The sequence below is a fragment of the Coregonus clupeaformis genome, chromosome 24 (assembly GCF_020615455.1).
Source record: "Coregonus clupeaformis isolate EN_2021a chromosome 24, ASM2061545v1, whole genome shotgun sequence".
Taxonomy (NCBI): Eukaryota; Metazoa; Chordata; class Actinopteri; order Salmoniformes; family Salmonidae; genus Coregonus; species Coregonus clupeaformis.
Genome location: NC_059215.1, coordinates 43,660,965 through 43,674,272, shown reverse-complemented (window position 1 = coordinate 43,674,272; position 13,308 = coordinate 43,660,965). Strand labels below are relative to the sequence as shown.

General features: G+C 45.0%; 1 protein-coding gene across 1 annotated transcript in view; it reads right to left on the bottom strand.

Moving 5' to 3' along the window:
• Positions 1 to 550: 550 nt before the first annotated feature.
• The window catches only part of LOC121538567 (fibulin-2), a 55,508-nt gene continuing 42,750 nt past the window's right edge, over positions 551 to 13,308 (bottom strand). Inside the window, exons 7-16 of the mRNA XM_041846705.2 lie at positions 13,134 to 13,238; positions 12,301 to 12,402; positions 8,399 to 8,533; positions 5,114 to 5,251; positions 4,206 to 4,349; positions 3,967 to 4,095; positions 2,644 to 2,769; positions 2,154 to 2,399; positions 1,948 to 2,071; positions 551 to 1,339 (exon numbers count right to left, since the gene is read on the bottom strand). Coding sequence (XP_041702639.1) covers positions 982 to 1,339; positions 1,948 to 2,071; positions 2,154 to 2,399; positions 2,644 to 2,769; positions 3,967 to 4,095; positions 4,206 to 4,349; positions 5,114 to 5,251; positions 8,399 to 8,533; positions 12,301 to 12,402; positions 13,134 to 13,238 — 1,607 coding nt within the window. The 3' untranslated portion in view covers positions 551 to 981. The remainder of the gene's footprint in view (positions 1,340 to 1,947; positions 2,072 to 2,153; positions 2,400 to 2,643; positions 2,770 to 3,966; positions 4,096 to 4,205; positions 4,350 to 5,113; positions 5,252 to 8,398; positions 8,534 to 12,300; positions 12,403 to 13,133; positions 13,239 to 13,308) is intronic.

The window sequence follows — 13,308 nt, the reverse complement described above, 5'->3', positions numbered from 1 at the left end:
TTAAATTAGCATAGTGGTACAAAATTATTCAAGAGGATAGAAGGGAACAGCAGCTTAAGGGAGATAGAAAATAAAGACAAAATGATAATTTGGGGTGAGGCACTGATACAGTAACTTTTTGACTGACAACACAACCTGTTTTAGCAACAGGCCCACAAGTGATTTAGTAAAAAAAATACATTTAGGAAATCTATTCCCAAGTATTTCCACGAAAGAAAAGAGACATGTGATCATGTCTCAATGTAATCAAGGTATGGAAATTATTGTTCTTTTCAAATACAATCTCTTTTTGGGCTTAGTTGTGGTCAATTTGCAGTGTACAAATTGTTATAATTATGTTACGGCCCCCCGACCATCCGCTCCGACAAAAATCGGCCTGCGGCTGAATCTAGTTGCCTACCCCTGCTTTAGGATGTAAAAACTAGTGTTACCTCTAGCCCACTGACTTAAAATCAAGTTAAATCAACTAATGTCACTCATATTACATTTTGTCAACTCATCTTCAACTACTGAGTTGACATTACCAATTCTAAGGCAGCCAGGTCACTTCTTTTTTTAAAGTTGAAACATATTTATTTTTACAGTGCAAAACTACTTTTGCTATTACCAGTAGGGTTCTAAAATCCCTGGAACTTTCTATAAATTCCCTGGTTTTCCAGAAATCCTGGTTTGAATTCGGATTTCCGAAATTCCAGATTTCCATCTTATTCCCTCCTGATTCCGGGAATCCTCCAACTGGGATTTCGGGAACACCAGGGAATTTATAGAAAATTCCAGGGATTTTGCAAACCTAATCATCAGTGTGTTATAAAATTGGGCAACTGGTATGATTATTGAAGTTGACTGACTTATTGTCAAAACTCAAACTGTCCATTGAGGGGTAGGGCTAGGAGGTCAGATGGGAACTGGCTGTCCATTAGGGGGAGAGTGGGGGGGGGGACAAGGATGGGTAGGAGTAGGGGGAGGCTGGGGGCCAGTCTGTTAGAGTGAGTTAGCCGTGATGAAGACGTAGAGCCTGGCCAGGAACGTAGTGAAGGTGCCCTGTCTCCACAGCTTCATCTCCACGTCGATCAGGAAGTCCCGGGGCTCACGTACCTGCCTGTGCAGGTACACTGCGCCTGTGTAGGCGTTCAGCTTCTGCGTGCTAAAGTAGTTCTCCTCGTTGCCCTGGGTGACGCTGATGATGACGTTGTCCCCGGAGTAGGCAGGGGAGGGGCCAATGCGGAAGATCTGGGCGGGGATGACAATGTTGGTCTGGAAGCTCAGGTGGTAGTAGGTGATCCTCAGAGGAGAGTTTTGACAGTCCAGGAAGTTGGGGCAGCTCAGTCGTTCACAGCGCCTAGAGGACCAGCCAATGAGAGTCAGAATCACACATAATCACTATAATGAAAAACAATATTAAAAAAGAAGGAATGCGTATAGTAAAACCACGAGTCAGAGAGTCAGAGTCATGAAATCAACACATCAAATAATAGCGGTCAAAGGGTCAGAATCTCATAGGCAAAACATGACTGTTTGTCCAGGTCATTTCAAAATAGGACCAAAGAGAAATAGAAGAGAGATGAAGCCATAAACTCAATAGTGTGATTCCAGACAGATCTTCCGACTCCTAGCTGATGTATCATGGCCTCCGTCCACTGTGGCCTTTCTGTTTCACAGCTTTGATCAGATTACCCAGCCTGACACATTACCCTCAAGGGAAACATTGTTCCTTCCCGCATACACTCCACTAGATTGGAGAAAGACCTCAAAAGATCTTTGAACTTTGAGGAAATCAAGAGAACACAGTTGACCAGCCCCAGAGGGCAACATGAAAACGCAGTTGAAAATGCAATTTTTTTTGCTTTTCCAACAACACAGAAGCTTAAAAGTCTTCAATTCAACTGTAGTTCAACTCTGTTCCAAGGAGTCCTGGGATAACCGATGAGTTGAGATACAGTAACTTACGTATCAGAGGATTTGCGGTAGTTCTGTGGACAGTCGAAGGACAGACAGCGGAAGCCTCCCTGGATGTTGTAGCAGGTCTCAGCCAATGAGCAGTTATGGGCCCCGATGGCACACTCATCTATGTCTGTAACCCAAACCATAGTCAGCTCAGCGGTAATGTGTGTATGTATTAGGTGTATGTAATGTGTGTATCAGTGTTTCCTCACCTCTGCAGGAGCGTCCGTTGGGAGACATTGTGTAGCCATAGTCAGGACAGGCACACTGGTAGCTCCCTGGGACGTTCACACACTTAAAGGAACACAGGTGGCCAATGCTCTGGGCACACTCATCAATGTCCTCACAGGTTTGTCCATCTTCCCTCAGGTAGTAGCCTTGTCTGCAGTAACACTGGTAGGAGCCGTAGATGTTGGCACACTCCTGACTGCAGGGGTTGGTTAGACACTCATTCACATCTGTAAGACATTCAAAGATGGAAGAAGACCGTTGCTGTACCATTTCAAAGTAACTCTTGAAACAATGTCATGATGTCCATGACGTCACAGAATGCAATATGTTTATGTCTCTATATCTCTCCACCAACAGCCACTACTGGCTTTAGACTATCAGTCCAATCACACAGTCCTCTAGAGGTGTGACAGGGGGAACAAAAGCCTTCTCTGTCCTACTGGGAATGTAACAGGACACACACACACTCACCTTCACAGTTCTTGCCATCGCTGGATAAGCTGAAGCCGGCGGTGCAGGAGCACTGATAGGATCCCGGGGTGTTCTCACAGGTCTGGGCACACAGGCGGCCGGGGAAGCGCCAACACTCATTCACATCTGACGAGAGTGGAGGGAGATTGTGAGTGTGTGTGTATGTGTGTGTGTGTGTGTGTGTGTGTGTGTGTGTGTGTGTGTGAGAGAGAGAGAGAGAGAGAGAGATAGAGAGAGAGAGAGAGAGAGAATGTGTGTGTGAGAGAGAGAAAGTGTGTATACAAAATGTATGTATGTGTTCGTACACCTCCTTAGTGTGTGTGAATAGGGGTGTGAAATGCTGCCTGCTGATAGTCTAAACATTCCACTGGAGTCCATTATTATTGAAGTCACAACCCAGTGAATCAGCACACTGTTCTCTGCAGAGGCTGGCTGGCTGGCTGGCTGGCTGACTGACTGGTTGGCTGACTGGCTGGCTGGCTGGCTGGCTGGCTGCCTGACTGGCTGGCTGACTGGCTGGCTGACTGGCTGGCTGGCTGGCTGGCTGACTGGCTGGCTGGCTGACTGGCTGGCTGACTGGCTGGCTGGCTGGCTGACTGGCTGACTGGCTGACTGGCTGACTGGCTGGCTGGCTGACTGGCTGGCTGGCTGACTGGTTGGCTGACTGGCTGGCTGGCTGGTTGGCTGACTGGCTGGCTGGCTGGCTGGCTGGCTGACTGGTTGGCTGACTGGCTGGTTGGCTGGCTGGTTGGCTGACTGGTTGGCTGGCTGGCTGGTTGGCTGGCTGACTGGCTGGCTGGCTGGCTGGCTGGCTGACTGGCTGGCTGACTGCAGCCCAGAGGAAAAGAGCAGAGCAGCAGGAGATAAGACTGCAGCAGAAGTGAGCTGCCTGGGAGACTAACTGCAGCAACTCTCACACAATACAGAGAAGACCAGGAGAGGAACAAAACAGGCATGGGCAGTATACCATATACAGCAGAGACAATCAATCCCCTCCTGGATTGTATTTTTGTGTTATTTTTTACATTTGCAAAGAAATAGTGGCCCTTGTGTGCACTGCTGGTAATACCATATACCCCGGTATGTTACAGGAACAGTATGAAGGTGGGGTGGGGGTGCTCGGAGAGAGAGAGAGGACTATATTCTACTTCTCAAATTAAGATAGAGAGATAGAGACAGAAGAACATCTGAACATGTTAATCCATATTGCAAGCATCCTACCAAAACCATCCAGGACTATTCTGACGAAGATTTCATTTCAATGAGCAAGTGAAAAGCGGGAACTTCTTTTTGCTTGAGGTCAGTAGGCCATAAAGTACCTACCCACACACATCTTCCTGAACATGTCGTACTGGTAGCCCGTCTGGCAGTCACAGCGGTAGGAGCCGGGCAGGTTGTGGCAGATCTGTCCCTCCCCACAGCGATGCAGAGCGCTCTGACACTCATCCAAATCTGGACACAGGAAGTGAGGGAGAGAGGAAGCGAGGCGAGAGGAAGAGAGGAGAGATCTTGTTGATGGTGACCATGAAAATGAAAACCACAGATCTGTTTACTACTCCTACCTATGCACCTGGCTCCATCAGGGCTTGCGTGGTAACCACGGTTACACATGATGATCTTCCTCTGGCAGCTGTAGGATCCCACTGTGTTGATACAGTTAAAGCCAGGACTGCAGGGTTGGCCCACTACACCACATTCATCTATGTCTGATGGATGGAGAGGGGGGTGATGGAGGAAGGAAAGAGGGAGGATCGGTCACATAGGGGGAGGGGGGAACAGGGGATGTGGGTGTGTGGAGGGGCAGTTTGAGAAGGGAGGATAGAAAAGGAAGAACAGAGGAACACCGGAGGACAGGGAGAAAGAGGGGACAAAGAGAGTGAGAGAGATTGTCAGCCATTTAGTCACACTGTGTTACTCAGAGGCAGACACACAGCAGACACTTCCATTCCCTGGGATCATTTTGGTGCGTGTGTGTGTAACTCTATTTTCTAATCTTCTAACTGTGCATTTTACACTGTTTTACAGTGGTTCAGAACTGCCTAGACATGCCCCAGTTCCTGTCCCTCAGGCTCATTCCTCAGCATCAGAATGTACTGACTGGAGGAGGAGGGTTGGCTTTCATCCGCCCCACTGCAGCCTGCTGTGCTCCCCTCTAATCCCCTGCCTGTGTGGCATTTAACCCCTCTGTACCTGGTCTGGTCTGCTGGGTGTTGGTTTAAACCTCACTACCTGTGTGGCATTTAACCCCTCTTTACCTGATCTGAACTGCTGGATGTTGGATTAAACCTCACTATCTGTGTGGCATTTAACCCCTCTGTACCTGATCTGGACTGGGTAAACCATTACATTCATATTGACACACTACTATCGTTATGTTCATATTGTTTTGTGCATACTATTACACTTGTTAACAGTGGCCCAGGTCTGCCCAGGCCTAGCCCACCCAGTCGGTCCGGACAGCCCTTCTTACCGATGCAATTCCCATGTGTGTCCTGTGTGAAGCCCATGGAGCAGTGAGGTTTGGCGTTACACCTGAACGAGCCCTCAGTGTTCACACATTCAAAGCCTGGCCCACAGTTATGAGTCCCCTGAACACACTCGTCAATATCTGTGGACAGAGACAGTCATTATAAACAGGATGTAGGCTAGAAATAAAACCTAATATATGACACATTTTTTGGTTGGTGAACTATTGTCAGTTTGTAATCCATTGAGTTGCTTAGAAGAGAAACAAAACGACTTATACGTTGCAAGCCTGTTATTGTTATGTCTACTGTAACCACTGGGTGTCACTGTGTCACTGTGGCTTTGAGATCGAGTGGCTTTGAGATAGAGTGCCAGATAAATAATTTCACATAGATTTATTCAAACACTCTTCCTCCCCTTTAAGGAAACCATCAACAATAAAATGGTTTATTTTCCAACTTCGGAGAGGATCCTAGGAAGGTTCCCACCACCAATCATCCTCATTGCAGTAGTTCCACAGCAGGTAGAGCTTTTTATTTCTACATGAGGAATTATTACATTTACATTTACGTCATTTAGCAGACGCTCTTATCCAGAGCGACTATCTCTATTAAATCAGCCCGGCAGACAATAGTGATGTGCATTAGTCTTCCTGTTCTCTAGTGTTCTCAGGGTTGACGACTTCATCTTACTCAGACATATTCCCTTGTGACAGAGGAAATGGAAGCTTGTTGTGTGCAACAGGGAGTGGCAATTAAATGCAAGCTTCACAAAACAAATGAAATTGTTAAAACATTTCTAGCATGTCTATCTATGGGTAACAGGGTTGACGTGTTATGCTCGATCCGCTCAGTTTTCCACCACAAAACACCAGAAATGGCCAAGAAGAGTATAACCAGCTCACCTGCTTTTACACTATGATTTGACTATTAGACGTTCAATGTTTCTTTTGAAGAAAAAAATTCAGTTCACGTAGCAGGGTTGACCTTAAAATGAGGGACAGATGTAAATGAATCACTAACAACATGAAATAAATAATAATCTTCAGAAATGATTGTCAAAGCAACAAAATAACTAGGGCTTTACAATGATGGTGAATGATGTTGGGGTTAAGTGGGTTAAAATCTTCCTAGAGGTGAAACGGCGGGACATGCTGCATTTTGGCCCTTTAGCAAGTCTTTATTCAATTATCCATGGGGTCTATAATAAAGGGCACTTCATTTAATATAACAGGCTTTTAAAATTCAATATTGGTGCAATATTGGTGCACAATTTCTACTTAAAATATAAAAGGGACCACCCATTTCGTGGAACGACCCAGCTCTGTGCTGCAGCTCCTCCACCTGTCTACACTGGGATTCCCCAGCTGTCAATCATCCTGACATATCTGCTGCTGTACAGAGCCTCATCACTGTAGGGAAATCACATCTGTCATAAACAGGACTTAAAGAGCCAACTTGTGTGTGTGTGTGTGTGTGTGTGTGTGTGTGTGTGTGTGTGTGTGTGTGTGTGTGTGTGTGTGTGTGTGTGTGTGTGTGTGTGTGTGTGTGTGGATGTATTTAACTTTACCAGAAGTCCCCACAAGAATAGTAAACAAACAAAAATTTGACCAACTGGGGGACCTTTTTTTAGTCCCCACAAGGTCAAAAGCTATTTCTAGGGGGTTTAGGGTTAAGGTTAGAATTAGTGTTAGGGTTAGAATTAGGTTTAGGGTTAGGGTTAGGAGCTAGGGTTAGTTTTAGGGTTAGGGTTAGGAGCTAGGGTTAGGTTTAGGGTTAAGGTTAGGTTATTGGGTTAGGGTTAAGGTTAGGGTAAGGGTTAGGGTTAGGTTTAGGGGTTAGGGAAAATAGGATTTTGAATGGGACTGAATTGTGTCCAACAAGGTTAGTTTTACAAGACTGTGTGTGTGTATGTGTGTGTGTGTGTGTGTGTGTGTGTGTATATATATGTGTGTGTGTGTGTGTGTATGTGTGTGTGTGTGTGCATGCAGCAAGCAACCAAGTGTGTGTCCTACTCTGTGCGTGAAACCACATGTACTGTATGCGTGCGTGAGGCTCCATGATCCCTGTAGGGAAATGATACAGTATGTGCCACGCTAAAGCCCCAGCATGTCCCCTGGGTAGGGCAGGGCTTAACTAGCTTATTAAGACCATCCCGGCCCTGACACATGCCTGATAAGGCTAGAACAGGTCTGACAGACCCAGACACACTGAGACAGAGAGAGACAGTGGCTAGGGATAAACATGTGAGAGATTGGCAGGGTGTTCAATCCCAGTCAAAGCAATACTGTAGGAAGGTATTTGGCTCACAACAAATCAAGAAGGGAGCTGGCTCGATGAGCTCACAGAGGCCAGGGAGTTCATTCTCCCCAAGCAGGGACTGCAATTATTGGCTAAGAAATTGGGGAAGGCAATCAACTCCTGGAATAAGCAATGAGGAGAGAATTTTGCTCCTGGTTTGAGGAAGTTGCTCTCTTTGTAAGATGCTGGAGGGGAGGGGACTTCAGTCCAGAGTGGAGTTTGGTCGATGTGTAGGAAGTAATGGGCAGGGAATTCAAAGGGGAGTAGAAACACACCAAACTCCAACCAGCCGTCTGAAGTGGCAGCTGTTATGAGCCCATTGGAAAGTTCCATTGGGAAGTTTAATGCTCATTTGGTTCACCGCTGTATGAGTTTAATTTACGTTGAAGCCGCCACCAGAGCCCATTGAGACTCATCCTTCAGTGCTCACCAACAGGACTTTAACAACCTGCTCATCTCACAGATCTATCTCAGAGCACACCGGCTGTGTGTAAGAGCCCGGCGTTAGCATCCCCTTCCATGTGTGGGTTATGGAAATAATGAAGAACGCTCTGTTCCTTTGACAATGGAGCAGTGGGCTCAACCAACATAAACACAAGTCAAGTGAGCTCTTCGTACAGAGACAGAGGGTATGCAGGCAAAAAAAACGAACCTACAACATAATGCTATTATCTAGTCTGTAATCACGTTCAGTATCAAAAACACTTGTTTGGTGGTCAGTTGCGAAATTGTGTTATAACTGCATTGTAGCTTACATGATGAATGGTTCCAGATCTGATAGGCAGCTCCAAACCTTTGACTCATAGTCACTCCCAAGGCTGGCAACTATGACTGTAAAACTAAACAATTGTGAAAGGTTGGGAGCTGCCTATCACATTGTGAAAGGTCAAGGTAATGCACAGTTGTTGTGTTGCTACAAGTTACAACTATACATGGGCCTACCGGAGAGTGAATGCTTTGGGCGCTGCTACAAATTGCAGCTACAGTACCTTCACAGACATCGTTGCTGATCTGGTAACCCAGAGGACAGGTGATCTGACGCTGACACTCAAAACTCCCAGCCGTGTTCACACAGCGCTCGTTCATCTGACAGGTACGGGTGGACATCATACACTCATTGATATCTGTGTGGAAAGAGAGTGAGGGGGGGAAAGAGGAAGAGGGAGAGAGAGAGAACGAGAGAGTGAGAGAGAACAGAGAGAAAGTAAGCACATTGGAACAACCCCTATAGTCACCTCTAGTCATGTGTAATTCTCAGTGCAACACAGTGCCAGTCCCAGCTGGATTAAGCAGTCTGCATGGCCCTGGCCTTGGCCTCCACAGAGAGAAGGGATTGGGGAGAGATCGATAACACACTGCACCACCATTCACCATGTCACAACAGAACAGTCCACCGCCATCAAGCAGGAAGTCTTAGTCTGCAAGAAGAGATGGCTTATCCCTTTAATGTGGAATCAGAGCAATCTCTAACACAGTGTGACATAACGTATGCATTCTACGAGACGACTTAAACAGATACTGTAGCTCACTAATCAGCTTCATCATAAGAACCATACAACCACACGACCATACAACCACACAACCATACCAGTGGAGGACCATGTCATGACTCCCCCTGGGTGAGGATCAAAGGCCTCATATCAGCCAAGACAATGGTCGACAACAACCAGACCCTCTTACCCACGGGGGGGCTGTGCCAGTCTTGACACATCATCTATCTCTGGCCCTGTAGTATGGTGAAAGGAATGTCCTTTGTTTCAGAGACTTTCGCCGCCCAAAAACCTCAACATTCAACAATGAACATTGGGACAATATATTTCAACCTCCAAATGTTGGGAATGATGAGAAATGGAATATGTAAAATGTATGTCTATTTTGTAATGTCATTAAAAATGGTATAAAGGCATTATATGAAAACATTGTGACTTGAAGAGCTTTTACACTGTGTACATCAGGTATACATCCTTTACATTGGGTAGAAAATATCAAGGAGGAAGACAATGTTTTCGTGAAGATAGGAATGTGATTTTAGCTTTCTAACAAGATCATAGTGATGATAATACTTTTGCCTCGTAACTAGCCACGCCCGAGGGAGCTCAGAGAGCGTGTCAGTATGACGGAAACGCCCCTCTTTACCAGAGTGCATAAAAGACTGCAATAAGAATTATCAGATCAGACTAGACGGACCTCAAGCTGCAGCTGTTGTCCATATTGGTCCCGACCCTGAAAATCAACACGAAGTGAAGACGACAAAGTTGCCTCCACTAACAATCAATGTTACGGCTGAGTAGCTGTTCTAAGTACTGTATCTAAGAAGGTGAATTTAAGTGGGACCATCATGTTACTCTCTTCAAACCATCGTCTACTGCACTGCTCTCATCACCACACAGGGGATCATCGACACAGCTGATTAGCCGTCCTCAGAAGACCACTTCCAGAACGAGTGAAAGTAAACAGACGACTAAGAAGAAGGACATTGTGACCTCTTGTGGACAATCTGAGCCTTACATCTGAACCTTACATCTAAAAGGCCATCCGAAAAGAGAAGGCCCAATCGACCCTTCCCACGAAGGCCTGGGTCCAACAGAGACAACGAAGACAAACACGTAAATACATGCATTACTTCTTACCAAACGGGCGGCAGTACATGGCAAATTATTAGGATTACTAGGAGTATAGGTCCATGTGTATCCAAGTGTTTTCTCTCGCTCGCTCTCTCTCTCTTTAAATCGTTATCTTTTGTAACAAGTGTCATATTGTGTTAGTTAGTTTCTAATCCTTACCTATACCGTGTATGTGTTTGTATCTTGTGTTATCATTTTTAATTAGTTAGTAAATAAATAATTAAATTTGTGTGGTACGGAATGATCAGTAAGACCCGGGTTCGTGCAGAATTAAAAAGTCTACGACTTTCACAATGAGACTGATATGAGGTAAATGATTAATAAATTACTGTTAAATGATAAGAGATATCAAGATACCTTTAGAGTTAATTCGGGAAACGGTAACTCGTTAAACAACTTTTCCCGTGGTGCCCCACATTTCTAATGAGTTAATTGTTACATGATTAATTTAATCTAGTAACAATTAAACATAGTAGGTAATTATTCAGTAAATAGTAGTCATCACAATAATGAAAGGCACGTCACGACAACCATCTTCCTCAGTGAATTTCATAAAAATAAAAATGGTAAAACATTAAAAAAGTTATCCTTTTTAGATGAAACTATACTAAATACATTTACATCCCCAAATAATTGACTAAAACTCACTTTCTTTTTTGCAATGAAGTTCTACAGTAGCCTCAACAGCACTCTGTAGGGTAGCACCATGGTGTAGCTGGAGGACAGCTAGCTTCCATCCTCCTCTGCGTACATTGACTTCAATACAAAACCTAGGAGGCTCATGGTTCTCACCCCCTTCCATAGACTTACACAGTAATTATGACAACTTTCGGAGGACGTCCTCCAACCTATCAGAACTCTTGCAGCATGAACTGACATGTTGTCCACCCAATCAAAGGATCAGAGAATGAATTTAGTACTGAAAGCATAAGCTACAACTAGCTAGCACTGCAGTGCATAAAATGTTGTGAGTAGTTGACTCAAAGAGAGAGAAAGACAATAGTTGAACAGTTTTGAACAAATACATTTCTTCCAAAATGAAGAAGAAGCAAGAAAGAGAGATAGTCATTTTTTTACAGTTTCACTTATTGAGCTAGCAAATGCAGCTAGCTAGTTTAGCCTACTCAATTACCCTGCTCAAACAGAGAGATGCTATGTTAGCTAGCTGGCTATGACTATCCAACACAACACTGGAACTCTTCCAAGTCAAAGTAAGCTTTGATTTTACTAATGTATTGCCACCGGGGCCCGACGGTGTAAGTGCTAAACTGCTTACTGACTGTACAGTGTAACGTTAATGCATGATTGTAGTGGGTTTACTAATGCATTAGTTATATTAGCTATGTTGACTATGACGTTACTTTACCTAATATGGTAACAACGATGTGGGATGTGTGTAGCGGTTATGATATGGTTTGTAAAGTTTTTTTTGCCTTGTCACATACAGCTGATGTGTTGTGCATTGAAGTCCACAAGCGAAGGGAAACGGTGAGAGGAGGAAAGCACATAGATTCGAGAAGGAACACAACGTGGCTGCTATGACAGTGAACTGTGTTTACGCGTGATCAAGGGTGTATTCATTCTGCCGATTCTGTTGAAAAACGTTTCTTAAACGGAACGGGATAAACATACCTGAATTTGTCCAATAGAAACTCTCATTTGCAACTGTTGGACTAATGATTACACCCTAGATCAGCTAGATGCAGGCAAGAGTGTGCAAGGCGGTATTGAATGTGTCACTGTCTGTCACCTCAACTTTTTCTCTTGACCTGTGTGCACCTACGTTGTAAACTTTCATTCCATGGCAAGGTTGTAGCAACCTCATGATGGGTATAGGGAAAATTTGAGTATCATGTAGTAGCCTAAACCGCTGTTACATTGAACTGGGTGAATGGAATATGAATGACAGTCATCCAATATGCTGCAATAGAAATAAGGCCATGCTCATAAAAATAGAAAAATCGTCATCCCTCATCTTAAACGGCACCGACCGCCACTGAACCATACAACCACACAATCCCATATTGTGTGTTGATTTGATTTGCTCAGGGAGATCTCAACCAGTAGACGTGTGTGACGTGTAGTAGTGTAGGTACAGTATGAGATCGCATAGATAGAAACTCATTTAATCCCATAGTGGAGCCTGCCTCTGAATATAAGGTTCTGTTTGTCTGCAGCCGAGCGTCTCCTCCTCCAGTGTCATTGTGAAAAAAAGGGGATTAGTGTGTGTGTGTGTGTGCGTGTGTGTGTGTGTGTGTGTCCCTTACCGTCACAGGATTGCCTGTCAGCCATCAGAGAGAACCCTGGGAAACAGGAGCAGTGAGGCCTTCCGGCCACTGGGGAGCACTGTTGCATACAGGGACTATTTCCTGCTCAGAGGGGCACAACATCACACCAAAACACAACAGTAGTCAGGGTGACATAAGTCAGAGTGGGCAGGTCCCTGGCCTTGCGTGTGTGTGTTTGATAACCTTGGTGTGATTTTCTGTATCCCTATTCACTCATTTCCTGTTTCCACTTTGACCCCTGACCTGTTCGTATTGTATTTCCTCCTGTGGCCCGCTGGGACCGGACCCCACCCTTGAGTTATGGAGGCAAACAAACACCCTGAGGAGACCTCCCCACTAGATATAATATGCTGGACTACACAGGGATAGCTGGAGACTTCTCAATACACACAGGAGCTTCATGGCCTTCGATGCAATCTGTATACTTGTATGTGACATTTAAACCACAGGAGGTTGGTGGAACCTTAATTGGGAAGGACGGGCTCATGGTAATAGCTGGAACGGAATTAATGGAATGGTATCGAATGGTATTGAGGAAAAAACGGTAATGTGAAGGAATGTGACATGAATCACACTAGAAGGGTGCATAACTGAAAACCTTATGGGCCTTGGGGTCTCTTAAGGGACCGGATGGCTGTCTAATGACTGTTTCCTACCTAATAGGCTGTTCCCTAATGGTTCCAGACATGCATTTGGGTTCTCCTATCAAAACTAATCACTGATTTGAACATATGAAAACACAGTAGACATTGGGGTCTGCCAGGTTTACAGTAGATAGGCACCACCCTGGCCTACAGTCAGGTTCTACTCACCCTCACATGGGTTTACAGGGGTTGGAGTGGTGGGGGGTACGGTGGAGGTAGACTCAACCTCTGGCCTGTCATCCTCTCTCAGTCTGTTCTCTTCATCCACCGTCTCTGTGAAAACAGGACTATTCTCATCACGGAAAATACTAATTAAACAGTATAACCAACAAACCACCCAGAG